Source organism: Myotis davidii, unplaced genomic scaffold (assembly GCF_000327345.1).
Source record: "Myotis davidii unplaced genomic scaffold, ASM32734v1 scaffold228, whole genome shotgun sequence".
In the NCBI taxonomy this organism is placed as follows: domain Eukaryota; kingdom Metazoa; phylum Chordata; class Mammalia; order Chiroptera; family Vespertilionidae; genus Myotis; species Myotis davidii.
In genome coordinates this window covers 3,898,582-3,917,606 of record NW_006300104.1, presented here as the reverse complement: position 1 = coordinate 3,917,606, position 19,025 = coordinate 3,898,582, and the positions used below count along the sequence as shown (strand labels likewise).

Genomic DNA, 19,025 nt, shown 5'->3' with positions numbered 1-19,025 from the left:
TAACTCAACTATTATCAGTTTTCCTTTCTTTCCAATGACTAACACATATTAGGTAATCAGTAAATATTTGTTGAATTGATATTACTGTGGCTACAGCTTTTACCCTTGGTCTCCACTGTCTATACTTTGAAAAAAATGATTGATCTAATTTTACTCAGCAGTAGGCAACTTTGGGCCAGGTGGTGCTGGCCTACACAATGTTTAATCCATAAATGGCTTCTTGATGACAGACCACCACTTATTACTTGAGTAGACTGGTATAAAATTGTCTCTTACTTGATTGATTATCTTAGGTATTTTCCTGGTTATTAATTAGCCTTCTCAATTGTAAATTTATATATATGGAAAAGCCATAAAGTTCCTCTCCATGTATATAGGTTTGGATGTGCCATTCACAGAGCTAGCATGTAGCAATTTGAGAAAGCCTATTTGTTTATTATCAGCTAATCTATTTCTTTTTTAAAAAATAGATTTTATTGATTTTTCACAGAGAGGAAGGGAGAAGGATAGAGAGTTGGAAACATCGATGAGAGAGAAACATCAATCAGCTGCCTCCTGCACGCCTCCTACTGGGGATGTGCCCACAACCAAGGTACATGCCCTTAGCTGGAATCGAACCTGGGACCTTTCAGTCTGCAGGCCGATGCTCCATCCACTGAGCCAAACCGGTTAGGGCTAATCTATTTCTTGATTTCTCTATATCAGCTTGTGTAACCCAAAAGAAATGGTAGGATAAGTGCCTTAGAAAGTACAATCTATAATAATAAAAGTGTAATATGCTAATTAGACCGGATGTCCTTCCAGACAAAGCAGGCGGGGGCCAAGGCAGAGGTGGCAGAGACCCCTGGCCATGGCGGTGGTGGGCAGGGGCTGGGGCCAAGGCCCCTGCACGAATTTCGTGCATCAGACCTCTAGTCTATGATATAAAAGCCTAAGGTCATCGGTGCGTAGCTATGATGCGCACTGACCACCAGGGGGGCAGACTCTCAACGCAGGAGCAGAAACCACAGGCATGGAAACATGGAACAGACTAATGAATCTCAGAGGGAAGGGGGCAGGGGAGAGGGCGGAAAGAGATTAACCAAAGATCTTATATGCATACTAGAGGCCCGGTGCATGGATTTGTGCATTGATGGGGTCCCTCAGCCTGGCCTGCAGGGATCGGGCTAAAACCGGCTCTCTGGCATCCCCCAAGGGGTCCCAGATTGCGAGAGCACAGGCCAGGCCGAGGGACCCCACCGGTGCACCGGTCCTCTAGTATGTTTATAATATTACAAGTCCCTTCTAGTGTCCCCAGGCCCTAGCATATTATAAGTGCTCAGATAATGTTGATTGAATTAAGTGAATCTATATGATACTTAGAGTTTACAAAGTGCTTTCATTTAGTTTGTTGTATTTGATCCTCAGAAACCTTTAAGTCAAATTGAGAATTATCCTCGTTTTGAGTATGATGAAATCACATACCTTAGCAAGATATTTTATATATCTCTGTTATATCTGCCGACAGAGACAGTTTGCATGGTCATTTCTCAATTCAATTTTTTAATGTCCTTAGTCAATTTATAATAGTCAGTGAAAGACCTGCCTAATCGAAATTGTGATTCTCTTGTTTTAAGATGGCTTAGAAGAGCCCTGGGTGGTTTGGCTCAGTGGATAGAGCATCAGCCTGCGGACTGAAGGGTCCCGGGTTCAATTCCGGTCAAGGGCACATGCCCAGGTTGTAGGCTCAATCCTCATTAGGGGGCATGCAGGAGGCAGCTCTCTCATCATTGATGTTTCTATCTTTTTCTTTTTCTCCTTCTCCCTCTCTGAAATCAATAATAATAATAAAAAAGATGGCTTAGAAGAACAGTGGCCTCAAGTTCTTGGTACACTGCCTCTTTTCTTGCCTTAACAGAGTGCTGGTTTATGTTCATCACAATATCACAATGTAGGCTGGTTTACAAGTAAAGGAGCAGCAGTGATGTGGGCACTAAAATGTGTAAGCTGGTCCAAGCATATGTCATTTAGTTCAGAAACACCTTCTTAAGAGAGCCTGTCTGGGACCCAGTTCCTACGTGGTATGTAATACGGTAAATTGCCCTTACTAGATTTTCAGGCCCAGGTGGCATATTTATGGCTTTCTGGAGAGTATTTGAATATGTTACTTCCCATGACATTTGGCTTCTGTTAGATTGTTCGTTCGTTTTTCAAATGACTCGTTCTTTTCTTACTAGTGTGAACTCCTTCTCTTCCACCTTCAGTGCCTTTCTTTAAACTTTAGGAATAGGCCTACTGTGGCATTTTCTTCTCATCCACATTCTCTTGAAAGTCCTTATTTTAGATCTGTTTTCCCGGGATGCGAGGCGTTTAGCCTCAGAGGGAACTCTGTGTTTCCAGGATTCATTTCCCTTAGGGGTTGCCGATGTTAGTCATTCATCTGTGAAGAAATGACCTCAGCTGCTGGGTCACTTTTATTTTATTTACACAGAAATGTTTCACTACTTTTGATATTACAGTGAATTCATGGCAATAATTGGATTAAGCCTGTGCCAGATGAACTCAACTTTTATATCACTGCCAACGAAAGTCTAGATTTCAGCTTCTGCATTAGATGCTAGTATGATGATACATATGGCTTGGAGATATGAAACATTTTTCAACTTGATCAGGCTCCTCAAGAATATGGTTTGATTGACTCTTAAGTTGCATTGTTCCTGTGTCTAGTAATGAGTTCGGTATTTAGGAATGGCAAAGTAACTCCTTTAAGGATGAGAGTATGTTATACAGGAAAGACCAAAATAATACAAAGTGCTTGGTACAGGGCAAGGACATCGAAATTACTTCTCAGATTAACAGAGTTTTAGAAACATGACCCAAATAAGGCTGGAACTGCTTAAGCTGCTTAATTCTTCCTTTGACCAACTAATGAGCTAAGATTATTAGTTTATATTAGTATTAGTATTAATATTTTTGAGACCTCTTAAAATCATTGTTGATTCTCAGAGTTTACTATATTCCCCATTTATTCCTAATCTTCTTGCTTTTGTATGTGTTCATTCATTTGTAGAATATAAATGGCATTCGCACAGAGGAGGCGGCTGCCGTGACAAAGGGGCCATCTACCAACCCTGACTCTGAATGGGAGGGCCCCGAGCATTCAGTAATTCCTAGTAAGAGCCAAATGACTACCCCCACGGAGTCTCCACAAAGCTTTGACTTTGGCTCCCTCTCCATAAGCAGCAAGGAAACAGAAGAGAAGGAGCAGGGGGCTGCTGGCCATCTTGATATTAAGGAAATGCCAGGAGGCCCAAGTGGGGAATGTATAGGAGTGGAGGAACAGGCCAGTGCCTTAAAGTTCTCAGTATCACCAGCTTCCTCTCAGCTGCAACTTGGTGAAAAAAAGGCAGAGAGTAGTGAAGAACATGTTACACCAGGAGAGCCACTTGGAAAGCAAAATGGATCACTTGCTGACTCTTGTGTGGGTAACCAGTTCCCCACCCTCATTCGAAGTTTCCAGGTAGTAACTGATTTAATGATGCAGGTCTAATTACTCACTTTGGGAGAGGGCCAGAATCTGTTCTGTAGAGGAGGTGGAGGTGGTGGTGGTGGTGGTGGTGGTGGTGATGGTGATGGTGATGGTAATGAGAGTAGTAGTCTGTCTGCTTTTCTCAAAATCACAGAATAAAATTGAAGCCCTTGATGACTATAAAGAAATTTAGTCAGAGGAATTAACTCCATGAAATGCTTTCTCCCTTGATGATTTAACAAGACTGTTGAGGGTGAACTCCATCTGTTTGCCTTCATGAAGCTGGTGTGTGTTTCTCTTTTCCTTGCTCAAGTGTGGGCAATGTAAAGAGATGAATTTCTGAGACTTATATGATGAGGAGCCTACAGTGTTCTGATACCATGCTCAAAAACTCAAATACTCCTAATTAGAAGGGGTAACTGATTTTATTATGAGATTTCAGGCTCCCAAAATTTATTTATGTATTGCAGCCACACTGTACAGCCCACTACTCCCACTGACCCCACTCACAGGGGCTTCCATGATCATAGGCACTAATCTTCTATGCTAAGGCGGGTGGCCACATAACTGTATCACAGTCAAATGGCAGTTGTAGGGTGATTTATAGTCTTGAGGAAGGTGAACTGAAGGACAAGAAGCCTTTGATATTCCACTGATGTTCATTCTTCTGAAATTCTGAGATTAATCACCAGGTGGTGGTAAAAGTGATTATTTTCTTTCCAGTTTTCCAAATATTGTTTCTTCTCAATTACTCCAAAGTGAATGTCTGACATTGATTTGAAAGAAGTTAATGAATTTCAGGGTGATGCATTTCAATGCCACTGCTGTTTCATGTACCACTTGAACTTATTGGAGGAAATGTGGCTGGTTTTTTTAATGGTACAGTCACAAGGACAACAAAAGTGACTGCTATTTGGCAAATAGTTTTATTTTCCAATTCTGAAGGTCAGTCTGAAGTGTTTTATATCACCAGCCATAATTGTCTGATCTTAGAACTTTCCATTAAGCATATGAAAGTGATTGCAGTAATGCTGTTCTTTAATATCCCTCATGACTTGACACCTTGTCAGCGCTACTTTGGAGTAGTGTCCAAGTCTTGGGCAGAGATTGAGCTAGGCTTTTGCTTGATTAGAGCTGTCACTTTGATCAGATCAATGTCAGAAGATTAATTCCCCACAGCCTTCAGAAGATTCTGGTAACTGTGTCTTTACTGCTTCACAGCCTCCTCTGGTGAAGACTCAGACTGTCACCATCTCAGACACGGCCAATGCCGTGAAAAGTGAGATCCCAACCAAAGACGTCCCTATTGTCCACACCGAGACCAAGACCATCACCTACGAGGCTGCTCAGGTAGGACACGGGTTAATGACTCAGGGTCAAAGGCTGGAGTAAACACAGTAAATAACCCTTGTTCACATGGTTTCTAATTACTTACTCCAATTAACACTAGGCTTTTCTGGGGCCGTTCTTTTTAGTAGAGATCACTGATCTAAGAATGAACCGACATACTTTATAAAGTCAAAATTGTCTTGGATCTGATTGCGGATATTCACCCTGTTCACTAGTGAAGGCAGTCTAGTGTAGTGGTTAAGAACATGAGTTTTGGGTCAAACAAACCTGAGTTCAGGTCCTGGCTTCTCCACTTATTAACTTAAGCAAATAACAGAATATCTCTGAGCCTTACTGCCCTGCCCATCCCCTCCTCTAGTCCACATGATGTTAGTGCCTGTATCTATTTCATGATTTTGTTAGGAAGATTTTTTATATATATATTTTATTAATTTTTTACAGAGAGGAAGGGAGAGGGATAGAGAGTTAGAAACATCAATGAGACAGAAACATCGATCAGCTGCCTCCTGCACACCCACCACCACTGGGGATGTGCCCGCAACCAAGGTACATGCCCTTGACCGGAATCAAACCTGGGACCTTTCAGTCGGCAGGTCGACGCTCTATCCACTGAGCCAAACCAGTCAGGGCTTGTTAGGAAGATTTTATAAAACATTGTACTGCATGGAATTGACTTGAGCACCATGCCTGAAAGCAGAAATAAGTAACAGCTATAATAATTATAATCAATTAGTGCAATTAAATTAAATTTAACATCACATAAGAATTTAAGTATTTAAAATTCCATTTATGTCCTACTTTTAACAAAATTTCTCTTTTATTATTGGCAACTTGAATGAGCTAGGGTTGCTTATATTGAATTATTTTCTTGCCTTTTTTTAATTCACAGGAGCCAATAGTAAGAAACCCTCTATAAACCAAGCTGTTAATTCATTCATTTATGTATTGCAGCCACACTGTATAGTCCACCACTCCCACTGACCCCACTCACAGGGGCTTCCATGATCGTAGGCAATAAATATTTCTCTTTCAAAAAAATGTTTTAAAATTTATTGATTTTTTGGAGAGAGAGAAGAGGAAGCGGAGAGAGAGAGAGAGAGAGAGAGAGAGAGAGAAAGACAGACAGGTTGTCATTTCACTTATTTATGCATTCATTGCTTATTTCTTTTTTTATTTTTTATTTTATTGATTTCAGAAAGGGAGAAGGAGAGAGAGAGAGAGACCCATCTATGTGAGAGAAACATTGATCGACTGCCTCCCACACGCATCCCAACTGAGACTGAACCTAAAATCTGGGCATGTGCCTTGACTAGGAATCAAACTGGCAACCTTTCCCTGCACAGGACAATGCTCAACCAACTGAGCCACTCCAGCCAGGGCTAAATATTTCTTGAGCATTTATTTATTAGGCCAAAGCAGTGTTCAGGTAAACACTGGCCATATCCTCCGGAACTCACATTTGATCAGGAGAGACACAATAAAACAACAAATAAATATATAAATTTCAGACAGTAATACGTGCTATAAAGAAACTAAAATAGTTAAACTACCTGAGTTAACATAAAAGGTTGCTACTTTGGGGCTGGAGTAGTTAGGGAAACCCTCTCTGAGGAGGTGACATTTTGGCCAAGGCCTGCAGGATGACTAGCCAGATCATTCATTGCAAGATCTGGGGGAGGATTAGACGTCTGTAAAGTGCTTGGTGCATTCACAGACATGTAATGTTAGAGCGCGTACCCCTTCTCTTTCTTGTGGTCTAGAGCGTGGATTTTGAGTATGGTAAATAATGAGAGGTCGCTTGAAGTTTTTTAATAGTGGTGATAAAGTGGCATAATGAAAGCAACAATTTTGGAAGATGATTCCTAAAGCTGTGTGCTGCATATGTTGAAGTAGGGGAGCGCCTGGAGACAGGAATGTGACTAAAGCAGGTGTGGGGAGATGCTGGTGAGGAACTGAAGTGTAGCCTGAGGACATGTGAAAGAGAGAGAATGAATAGGACTTGGCAGCGAAGGGGACTAAAAGGAAGGAATAGGAGATGACTTTAAGATTGTGCACACAATTAGCGAGAGGATGTAGGAAAGAATTACTTGCTTATGGGAGGGAGCCCTTTACGTTGTCACTACCATGGAAACAACCTAAAGGTCATCAGTGGGAAACAGGTTAAATAAATTATGGTACATTCAATGAAGGTAAGTCTAGGCAGCTATTTTTAAAAGCTTCTGATGGGAATAGACTATGTGATAAACTGATAAATGAAAAAGCACAGTGCAAAAACGTGTAAATAATCTGTAGAAAAACGTGCCTTGTACATAAGCACCAGATACTTTTTGGCTATTATAATTACTTATTTGTTATAAGTATTTCTACTTCTATTTTTACTTTATTGCCAGCCGAGTAAGCCCAGGAATCTTTTTGTTATTCTTCTACAATTCTACATGTTGGGAAACAGGGTGAGAGGGGATAGGGAGCCAGAATAGGGTTTTACTGTTTGTGTATATGTGCATGTGTGTGTGCATGAGGTCACATTTACATCCAGTGAAATGCACAGATTTTAAGTGTTGCATTTGATTGGCTTTGACAAACATATACCTGTGTAACCAAGACATATTTGGGATATAGAACATTTCCACCACTCCTTTCTTTATAACTTTTTCTAGTCCGTCCCTACCCCTCTAGCAACTATTCTGATTTCTATCACCATAGCTTAGTTGTTCTTGGACTTCAAATAAATAGAGTATGAAATAGGACACTTTTGTGTCTGAACATGTTTTTCAGGCTCATCCATGTCATATGAATCCATAGTTCACTGTTTTTTATTGTTGAATAGCATTCCATTGGGTGAATATACCACAATTTGTTTATCCTTTTATTTGTTGATGGACATTTGAGTTGATTCCAGTTTGGGGCAAATTTGAATAAAGCTGCTATAAACCTTTGTGTGCAAGTCTTTCTGTGGACATATGTTTTCACTTATCTTGGGTAAACACCTCAGAGTGGAATTGCCGGGTCACAGGATAAATGGATGTTTACCTTTATAAGCAACTGTCAAAGCCACAGAACCATCGTGAGGAGACATTGGTAAGAGGATCAAAGAAAAGAAGCCTGATGTGGGAAGAGTGTAAGTTGGAAATCCTAACCATGTCTCCTCTGGCTTCCACCTCCTTCAGAGACCGAAAGGGAGGAGTAAGGGGTTCAAGGGAAGTAGAAAAAAGTCACAGGTTTAGTAGAGGAGGAGCTCTTCAAAAAGGTTTACCCACCCTGGCCGGTGTGGCTCAGGTGTTGGTTGGGCATCAGTATGTGCACCGAGCAGTTGCCAGATCAATTCCCGGCCAGGGCAAATGCCCAGGATACGGCTTGATTCCTAGTCTGGCGTGTGCGCAGAAGGAAGCCAATCAATGTTTCTGTCTCCCTCCCTCCCTCCCTCCCTCCCCACCTCCTTTCCTTCCTCTCTTCCTCTCTCCCTCCCTTCATCCCTTTCTTCTTCCCTCCCTCCCTCTCCCTCTCCCTCTCGCTCTAAAAAGCAATTTAAAAAATAAAAAGGTTTAGCTCTCCTGGCATGCAAATTTATATTCATATAACAATTTATAAAATTATTTCTGTAATCTCTTTTGACCTTCAAAACAATGCTATGGTGGAAACAGAGCACTTACTACAGTATTACCTGTTATAAATGGGAAAACTAAAACTCAGAGGAGTCAGACTAACTTGCTCGGTTATTTGAACTGGGACCCAAACCTCAGTCTTCAAACAAGAGGTTTCATGCTTTAAGTCTTATTTCAAATGCTTATTAACTATAGAACTGTGACCGATTACTTAACCCCTCTGGACCTCAGTTTTCTTAACTATATACAGTGAGTATATAATAGGACCTACTAAGTATAATTGAGATAACAGTTGCATTATGTGCTTGGCACATAGTAGGAGTGCAGTAAATATTAAGCCTGAAGCTAAGGTAGATAAGAGGGTCTGGGCTAAAGAAAGTATCAGCGAACTAGCCAGTAATATACCCAGTATGATAGTGCTATATGTGTGAGGCTTAGGTGACATGACCATGTTCCTTCTCTTTGTCTTGTCTAAATTCCTACTTGGAAGCGAACCCAGCTAGGAATTCTTCTCCTTCCTCCACCTGATCCCCCACCCCATATCTCAGTAAAATGTAGTCCTTAATAAAATGTAGTCCTACTCATAAAAAGGTTGGAGGCCTCTGCTTACAATACAGATGGCTTGTATAAAGTGGCAAAGAAAGATAGTGGCCTAACACATGTTTGCTTCAGGATTTTTGGTGAAGATAATTGCTATTCTCTAAATTCCTTTCTGAGACAATGTGCAATGCCAGTACCAGGTATCTTAGATCATTATCATCTGAAAAGCATGTTGCTCTAGGCAGCCTCTGCCTTCCTAGTCTTGTTTGTCTCCATAATCAGCCGGTCTAAGCCTAAAGGCCCTAACTTTTCACCAAGTTGAGTTTGGCCCCTACCAACCATCCCTCTTCCTTTTTGCTAATGTCCTTTCTCAGCCTGGTCATAAAATGTTTGTCTTTCTCAAAATGTGGTGAGCTCCAGAGAAACAAGAAGTAGCCCGGCCCTGTTCTCCATATAGATGAACTGTATTTTGAATACTTTGAATACTTTTTTTTTTTAATTTAGAGGGCGGGAGACGGAGAGAAATATCAATGTGTTGTCCCACTTATTTATGCATTCATCGGTTACTTCTTTTATGTGCCCTGACTAGAGATTGAACCTACAAACTTGGCATATTGGGACGATGCTCTAACCAATTGAGCTACCCAGCCAGGGCCTGAATACTTTTAAATCCCTCCTATAACGAGGATCCATTTCAATAACAGAGTTGTTATCAGAAATGTCTTTGAGATAGTGTCTATATCTCCTTACACTTTGCCTTAAATGGACATTTCCTACTCATTTGTTCCAGTCTCCCATCTCCATCTTCAAAGAAGATAGCCTGAGGTTCCCTGGCCTTTCCTGGGCCTTTCTGGAAAGTTCTCCCTGGGATTCAGAACCTCCCCACCCCCCCATGCCTTAGCAACCAGGGGCCTGCACCTTTCCTGTTCTGGGTGCTGTGTATAAAGAGCTCCAGACCTGTAGAGATGACAACTGCCACTCACTAGTTTTGAGTTTGTGGGCAAGTCATTCCCTTCTGTGAGCCTGAGTTTTCTTACCTGGGAGTATAGACCTCGGCCCTTTGAATTGTTTCATAGGGCTGTGTGAGCATCAGAAAGATTGTGACAGTGCGTAGTTACTGTTACTCTTGTTGAACCTACGGCTACACACTGCCTCCTCTTTCTGATCTACCCTTATTACTGACCCAATGCTAAGGGAAACTGGGCCCCTCCAACTTTTTTAGAGGGAGCCATGTTGCCAGGGTATTTTTTAAAATTTGATTTATTAAGAGATCACTGTAAAGGAATTGGGGGGTTTGATTTAGAATGGCCAGCTGAAGAGCAAAACGGCATCCTGCATTTGCCCACCAGGCTTCCTTTGAGGCATAATGACGGGTTGTGCTTCCTTCCCCTCTGTAGACTGACGAGAGCAATGGGGACTTGGACCCAGGAGTCTTGCTGACAGCTCAGACCATCACCTCTGAGACCACCAGCAGCACCACCACAACTCAGATTACCAAGGTAACAGACCAGCCAGTGCTTCCGGCTGGAATCCAGTGGTGCAGCAAGCTCACTGCCTCTCTGCAGGAACTACCCTGGTCCATAAACCAGGGTTTTCTGCTCCATCCCCTTCGAGCCAAATTATGCCAAGTGTCCCAGGTGGAAGGACCTGCTGCTTCCCCAGGAATAAACCTGGGGAGAGAACCCCCGCCTACTTAGTAGTCTCATAGGTCACATGTGGTTGTTCTTTTCACATCCGTCTGTCTCTCCGATTAGTGAGCCTCTTATCTGGCGGTGGAGGTAAGTTTAAAAAGTCAGTTTAAGGGCAAGTTTGTTGGTATTATAATGCAAACATATTTTCCAAGCCAAAAAATCAGAACTCGGGGTCCAACAGGAATTTTTATATATATAAATATATATTATTGATTTTTTACAGAGAGGAAGGGAGAGAGATAGAGAGTCAGAAACATAGATGAGAGAAAAACATCGATCAGCTGCCTCCTGCGCATCCCCCACTGGGGATGTGCCCGCAACCCAGGTACATGCCCCTGACCGGAATCGAACCTGGGACCTTTCAGTCCGCAGGCCGACGCTCTATCCACTGAGCCAAACCGGTTTCAGCACCAACAAGGAATTTTTATGTCATGTCCAGAATCAGGGCCATGGGAACTAGAGTTTGGATGCTGAAATATTGGAATTGTCACAGTAGTGCTTATGGGGGCAAGAGGGACAACCTATCTAACACTGGGACTGCTCTCGGGAAGTCAGGGACAAGCCATGTTTGCTGTAGCACTGGAAGAAAATGCGTTTTCTTATAAGCAGGAAATCTAGATTTCTGACCAAGCTCCCCATCAACACACGGATGACTGGAAGCCAGTTACTTAGCATACCTAGACCTTGGTTTTCTTCATGTGTCAAGTCGGGAAACCAAGCCACGCTGAGGGGATTATATGAGGCCCTTTTGACATCAATAATATGAAAATGCTTTAAAGTAAAGAACCCAATTTCAAGTTGTGTGAGGCTTTTGGTCAGTCTTCTGATTCTTTTCCCTCCTGAAAATAGTCAAATAAAATATACAGTAATGAAGAAACAAATAGATCTATTTTGTTTACTCACTGAATTTCTGTGGTATTTATGAGAAAGAAAAGGGGGAAATAAACAACTAGAGAATTCTGACTTTCGGTTTAACTTACTGAAGATTTTAGCAACCCTCGGGGATAGAGGAGTGTTCATTCAGCAGGTTCAGCCAGGATTTTGGACAAGTAGGTGAGAAGCTGTCCTATCCAGTACCTAGCAGCAGATTAAAATTAGAGTGGAACTTTCTGAATAATCTCTTGCTGTTTCTTTTTCTTTCTTTCTCATATGGCCCCCTCCCTTTGGTTTCAGACGGTCAAAGGTGGGATATCAGAGACACGGATTGAAAAGAGAATTGTGATCACAGGAGATGCCGATATTGACCATGACCAGGTGGGAATGCTGAGGAGGCCCTGGGCATGGGAGGGGTCCTGGGCAGGAAGACTGATGGATGCAAAAGACACCTCTGCCAGCTTCACCTCCAAAGGCCCCCTCAGCTACTGTCGCTCTTACGCAAGAAGGAAGACAGCGGGAATCAGATCACAGAGTCGTGGGTGGGGCTGTGGACTGGGGAAGCAAGGAGGTGTAACAGGAAGAAATGGACTTCAGACTCCAAACCGCTGAGTTTAAATCCTAGTTCTTAGCAAATCCTAGCTCTCAACTCCCTAGGCTTCCGCTTCCTCATCTATAAGATGGGAATTCTCTCCCAAGGTTGTAAGACTGAAGTGAGATACAGCATGTAGCACATGGTGGGCTCCAAGTGACTGGAGCTGTTATGCGGGGGATATCGGGTCCGAAGCCTCTGCTAGGGACAGCAGGTGATATCGAAGCCAAAGGAAGGTATGACCTCTACCCTCAGGGCTGTCGTCGCTGAGGAGACAACTAGGGGGACATAGACTGGACTTGATTTCTGCCCTAGATCTATCACTGACTCACTGTGTGACCTCGGGCGAGTCACTTTAACTCTGATTTTTTTTCCCTCTCCTAAAAGAGTACGTTGATCTAGATAATTTCTGGGCCTTTCTGAGAGCTAAATTCTATGTTTTTATGTTAATTAGGTGCTAATTGTGTGCTACAAGCAATTAGCAAATAATAAGGTCAGGACTAATGTTCCCAATTCTCTGCCAGTGAGGTTAGAACCAATGCTGCAGAGAAGAGGGGGTGGAAGCACTGCCTGCAGATGCTTCTGGAATCACTGACAGGAGCGCCGGAGCAGTGATGCTGTGGCCTCTGTGCTGATACGCTGAGTGCCTTAAAAAAAAAAAAAAAAAGAAATGAAAACTTGAGCTGAGTGCCGGCTGTTCCCTTGGTAGCAGGCCTGAGACTTACAGCTCTGAATGCTGGGCTCAGGGTCCCAGCAGCAAGGCTGCTCGCCCAAGTGAGAGGCCTTGCAGCCTGTCTGCCCCCGCTCAGTGGATCCTGCTGCATCACCAGCTGCACCCCTCCTCAGTCTCATGTGGTCTGGGCCCCCACTCTGTGCCCGCTCAGTCTGTGCCGGACAGCAAGAGCGGCGGCGGAGAAGGTGCGTGGGGTTCAGGGTGGGATAGACCTGGGTTGAATCCTGACTCCATAGCTCACGGGTGCATGCCCCTGCGCAGATGATTTCACTTCTCTGAGATGTGGTTCCCTTTCTATAGAATAAAGATAATCGGAGGTTTCTTCAGGGCTGTTGTGACGAAGGGACAAGCACACTTGATAGCTCAGAGAGATGCCCCAGGTCCTCCGGTTCTCTAGGTCCTGAGGGCTACGTGAAAGGAGATGTGGTGGCCCCTGGATGGGTTGCGGGAGCACTTTCAGGAGGACTATTCAGGAGAAGGTGTGTGATGCAGGCTTTCGTAGAGAGGCATGTGAAGGCCGGAGTAACCAGAGGGCATGGGCTGGGCCTTGAAGCATGAGCAGATGAGTTGAGCAAAAAGAGGTCAAGGAGGGTGAGGATTAACCAAAAAAAGATCAAAAGAGGATTTCCCTTCTTCCCCTGTTGCTCCATCTTAGAGATGGTTCTTTTAAAAGTATGTTTATTGATTCTTAGGGGATGGGGGGAGGGAGAGGGAGAGAGAGAGAGAAACATCAATGTGAGAGAGAAACAGCAATTGCCTGCCTCCCACAAGCCCCCTACTGGGGATCAAGCCTGCAACCCCGGACATGTGCTCTGATTGGGAATAAAACTGGCAACCTTTTGGTACCCTAATGATGCTCATCCAACTGAGCCACACCAGCCAAGGCTTAGAGACGGTTCTTTTTAAAAATATATATATATTTTCTTAGTGATTTTTAGACAGAGAAGAAGGGAGAGGGAGAGAGAGAAAAACATCAATGCATGAGAGAAATGTCAATCGGCTGCCTCCTGCACACGCCCTACTGGGGATTGAGCCCAAAACCCGGGCATGTGCCCTGACCAGGAATCAAACCCGAGACCTCTTGGTTCATGGGTCGACGGTCAACCACTGAGCTACACCAGCCAGGCTTAGAGATGGTTCTTAAGAGCTGGGTCAACAGTCAGCTGGTCAAATCTAGCTAGAGTCCTTTTTAATGGGGGGAGGGGGGCACTTCTCTGAGAAATGGTGTGCCACCAGACCCCAAAGGCTAAAGGCTCAGAGACTTGCAGCCCAAGGAGAGTAGTGGCTTCATTGCTCTTCTTTTCCGCTGCTCCCTCTAGCTTCCCTGAAATGATCAAACCCCTTCAGATGCTAAGACAGCCCCCCCACCCCCCCCGCATCTGAAAAACTGTGTGGTAAAGAGGAAAGCCCAATGGACTGAGTTACAACGCCTGTCGCGTTACTTACTAGCTGTGAAACGTTCAGCACTTTGACCACTGAACCTCAGTTCCTTGTTTATAAAAGGGAAACAATGATTCCGCCCTCGTGCACCGGGTTGTTGTGAAGATTAACTACATAATAATAAGTAATGTGGTTAGGCTAGTACATGGCATGGAACTAGGCCCTCCCGCTCTTCCACTGGGATGATATGATTCTACATTCTAATGGTGGGTATGTGCTTTCATGCATTTGTCACAGTCTATAGCATGCACAATACCAAGAGTGAACCTTCCTGTAATTTAAGGACTTTAGTTGACAATGATGAGTCAGTGCACATTCATCCATTGTAATAAATATACTTCTCTGTTGCTCGCTCTTCCTGTCTTCTCCTACTTTAGCCAAAGCCACCTCTTCCTTTTGGTAGCACGCGTCTTCCTTTTCCTCTCCTGCTCTGAACTTCCCAGGCACCGTTTGCTGAACACAGATTTTGCTTTGTCTTTTAGACTCACTTCTGAGTGGATCCTCCCAGACCCACCCAGCAGGTGCAGCCTTCACCCCTGAGTCCCTCTCTGATTCCTGAAAGATGCTCTAACCCTCCCTGTCTCTGTGCCTTCAGTCCAGGAGCCTCCCTGTGCAGGATAGAGTGGAGACGGTCATCATCAGCTTGGCTTAGCCTGAATGCTGCCCTGGTGCTGCAGACAGGATTGAATTTGCCAGGAAAACGCTGTCCTGTGACCTTAGCTCACTGGCCAAGCTGCTTCCTGCCTGATGGGTGCCCTTTCTGTCCTCCTTAGGTCCTGGTGCAGGCCATCAAGGAGGCAAAGGAGCAGCACCCGGACATGTCAGTGACCAAGGTGGTCGTCCATCAGGAGACTGAAATCTCTGAGGAATGAGCTCAGGTAGGGGCTATTTCTGCTGTAGTGGAGGGTGCTCCCTCTCCAGCCTCAGAGAGCACTGGCCAGGAACCCTGGCCACTCTGGGAGCCATCCCCCCAGAGGCGTCCACCCTGGAGCTGGGTACAGTGAAGGCAGAGGAGAGGTTGATGAGGGCGACATAGGAGGTTATTAAGTATTTGGCTCCAACTAAAGCAGCCAGGTCTCCTGTGTCCTCCCGTCCTTAGTGCCTGCAGTGCTGGTTGGAGGCGATACCCCAAATGTGGAAGCAAACCCCACCCCCCTCCTGAATCTTCATGCAGTCCCTGCTGCTCCACCTTGCGCACCTCCCCTTCTCCTCTCTGCTCTCATGGAGAAGAGCCAGAGAACAAAACCAAGAAAGGCAGGGCCAGGCTGCCTGGAGACAGAGGGGCTGGGGGACAGGGAGAAATGACTGAAGTTCTCGCAGCAGACTAGAGAGTTGGCAGCAGGGTAGCTGCTTTTTGAGAGACAGGGATCCAGATAAATTCATGCCTAAAAGTGATTTACAAATGACTGGAAGATGCTATCCATCACCAGTCAGGACTGGGTCCTGTAAAACCGCGCCAGCCTTGGTTATTACTTGTGGCCATAAGAACTTGGTGATGGGACTGGGGTCTCCTTGCAGGATTTATCAACTTTGCTTTTCTTTCCTCTAGGAATCACTTACCCCCGACTCCCTGCCCGTCTCCCATCCATGAGAAAACCAGAGAAACGACAAAGAAGCTAGCCTGCAATAGTCAGACTTCAGACTTTCAAGGTTCTAAACCACCAGAAAATTAATTTCATTTTCTATTTGGAGTTTATACCAACAGTCTTTTAGACATCACTGACCTTTTGAATACCTTTTTCTATATTGTGATACTAGAACTGTTCGACTTTTCACTCTACGGACTGTTTTTAAAGAGCTTTTTGGTTTTTTATGGGGTGGTTTGTAACCCCTTCAGCCCAGCCTCTCCCCATTGATTTCCAACCCAGATGCTGACAGGGCCCACAGAATTCTTCTGGAAGCCTCCAAAGACTGTCCGCTGTGTTGGGGCCAAAGCCAGCTGCATGAGGCTGCCCTGCTCTCCCCTAGTTTTATATCCTTTGGGTGACAGTAGAAACTTTAAAAACCAGCCCTTTCTCAGAGCCAATGATGTGACTTTACAGGAATGTCGGGCAGGGTGCTGCCCCGACCCACAGACCCAGCAGAGTCCCTGTCCCTTTGCGGAGGGTGGTTTGGGGGAGGCAGAGGCCTCTGCCAAGAATGTGGTATTGCTTTTCCTCCCTCCTATTCTTTCTTTTTGGAGATTCTTTAGATCAAAGATGTAAGAAGTTGCTCAGCTCTATCTGATACTGTGAATGTTTTAACAGATCCGTGGCCTTCACCTTCCTGCCCTCCGACCCCTTTTACCTCACCAGAAGCACTGGCTCTGCTAGGTACTCCCCCACCTCCCATCTCAGGAGAGCAGAACTCACAGGAAAATAGGCACTTTGGGCCAAAAGCACTAGTGGCACATTTTTAGTGGTGATTTGGGCAAAGAAAATGAATGAGGTTTTTGAAAGGTTTTCTAGTTCTGGGAATGTGCACTGCACACAGGGGAATGGGGGGTTCACCTCGTTCAGGTCCCACCAAGAAGCATTTCCAGGTGACCACCCCGACCATGTGGCAGCCCTCAGAGCACAGGACCACGCGTCAGGGGGCCTACCCTTCCTTCAGCTCTGTCACCAGCTCAGCACACTTCTCCTTGCTGCTCCCTGTCTGTAAACTGGAGCAGATCTGTAACGCCCTCCCCGCACCGGGAAGTCACACTGGGGACAGGCTAGCATGAGGGGTGTCCTTCCAGGCCTCTTCCCCCTCCTCCCTCTCTGCTGACAGATCCTGAGGTTTGGCAGTAGTCAGACTTTTTCTTCCTGCAGTTGTGTGTGCGTGTGTGTGTGTGCATGAAGAAAAGCAGACCCTGTCCAGGTAGGAAATGAAGAGGAGCGGGACTTGGCAGTTTTCCTAGTGACTCAGACACATCACAGTAACAACTCTCGCTGCAATTTTATTTTTATTTCACTTGAGAAATAAAGACTTCCTCCAAGCCACCCGAGGTCTCTGCCACCCACCCACCCACCATGCCGGACCTGCACTTATAAGCGGAGGGCCCACAGAGCCTGGCTGTCAGGGTGTCTTTAACGCCTTTCCCAAACCTCCCACCCCCCACCCCCCACCCCCGTGTGTGCAGCAGGGCAGCGGAGGGTGAGGGGACAGCAGTCATCTCAGCGACTGGAGCCACGGCTGTGGCCTTACCGACCCCCAGGAATGCTCATGGGAACTGTCTGCCAGGATCTCAGCCCCAGGCTGGTGGTTTTACAAATCTCTCAAATGTATTATTTTGGTGACAAAAATGAAGGAGCTTTGTAAAATTTTAAAAAATTATGAATCATATCAAGTAGTTGTTTACATTTGACAAAATAGGAACTATGGCAGCAGAATCAAATTGGCAAAATCCTTAGGTTAAACAGGCAATAATTAAGTCTGCTGTTTTGGCCTTTTGTAGTAAGAGAAGTGGCTGTAGTGTTTAGACAAGTGTTTGGTCTTGCTTCTTGTACTGCATTTTTCAATAAACTGCAAAAAAAAAAAAAAAAAAGGACTGAATCTGTGAGGATTGATCAACTTTTAAAGTTATCTTCCCCTCTTGCTAAAAAGAAAGTTACCCACATTGGCCAAAACGCAACTTCAATATCGTATAAAAAGGTCTCTGAGAATTGGCAAAAGCCTTTGGCCAACAGAAGGGAGATTTTGCAGCATAGACCAGGACAAGGAGAGAAGGGGGCTCCCAGACCTGCTTGGGAGGGGCCGGGCCCTCAGCAGGAGGCATTGGCAGTCTGTAGCCCTAGGAGGATATACCCTGCACGGCTGAGGGAAGAAATGGATTGAGGTGGTGAGAGTTAAAGGCTCAGTCCCCATCCCAGATGGCAGTGAAGGGTCATAACTGTACCCCATTGCCCATTTTCTGGAGGCCCAAACCCCATCACCAGTGCCACCTTGGAGGGAGCCTGTCCCAACCTGTAACATCTCAACCTACCTTCCAAGTCTTAGGGGTTCTTGCCCACCATTGGGGTTTGCCAAGACACCAGGAGCATCTCCCAATCGCCCTGGCCTGGCCTTCCAGCCTCCTCAGGTACCTGTTCAGGGCTAAGGCCACTTCGGAGGCTAAAGGAATTCCTGAGGCCGAGTCATGCTGGTCTCCAGAGTTCACATGAAAACACTTTCCAGCTTATTGAACCCTGTGCAGTTGGCATTGCTCTGCCAACATGCAAGTCAGGATACCTTAGCAGCTGCTGGGCCAAAGCATCCATTCCCCGGTCTGGGAGGTGACAAGCATCTACTAGACGTTGGGACTCCTGGTCCTATGACGATGGTCCATGCTGCAGCCTCGTAGCAGGCTGCCCCTGGCTCCTCAAACCGGAGCCCCGAAGTCCCCTCCTCCTCCCAACTTGGTATAACCCTCCAGGCTGAGGCGGTCCAGCCGGGGCCAGCTTCGGTGAGCACAGTCCCGAGCCGCCGGGGCCCCAAGCAGGAGCTCTCCGAGGCCCAGATCCAGAGACTTGGAGTGTTCGATGCCGGAACCCGAGGGCTGCACGGTGATAATCACATGGCCAGTCTGGGTCCGTGGACCCCAAGGTGGGGGCAGCCCCGGGCCCTTCAGCGGGTAACTGCTGAGCAGGGCAGGCAGCCCCAAGCGAGGATTAGCAGGTTCTGAACGCAGACTCCGCACGGAGGGGACCGGGGAGGTGCCCCGGCGCGGGGACAGGTCCCAACTCTTGGTTCCACA

General features: G+C 45.5%; 1 protein-coding gene across 12 annotated transcripts in view; it reads left to right on the top strand.

The window, feature by feature from the left end:
• The window catches only part of EPB41 (erythrocyte membrane protein band 4.1), a 112,121-nt gene extending 94,304 nt beyond the window's left edge, over positions 1-17,817 (top strand). For 7 of the 12 annotated variants that reach the window (XM_006776498.2, XM_006776495.2, XM_015572276.1 and 4 more), the window contains 5 exons: positions 4,730-4,858; positions 10,398-10,499; positions 11,865-11,945; positions 15,103-15,207; positions 15,879-17,817. In XM_006776498.2, coding sequence (XP_006776561.1) covers positions 4,730-4,858; positions 10,398-10,499; positions 11,865-11,945; positions 15,103-15,201 — 411 coding nt within the window. In that variant the 3' untranslated portion in view covers positions 15,202-15,207; positions 15,879-17,817. Of the gene's footprint in view, positions 1-3,049; positions 3,500-4,729; positions 4,859-10,397; positions 10,500-11,864; positions 11,946-15,102; positions 15,208-15,878 lie in introns of all 12 variants that reach the window. The other 5 variants (XM_015572268.1, XM_015572270.1, XM_015572269.1 and 2 more) reach the window with 2 other exon arrangements.
• The last annotated feature ends 1,208 nt before the right edge of the window (positions 17,818-19,025 follow it).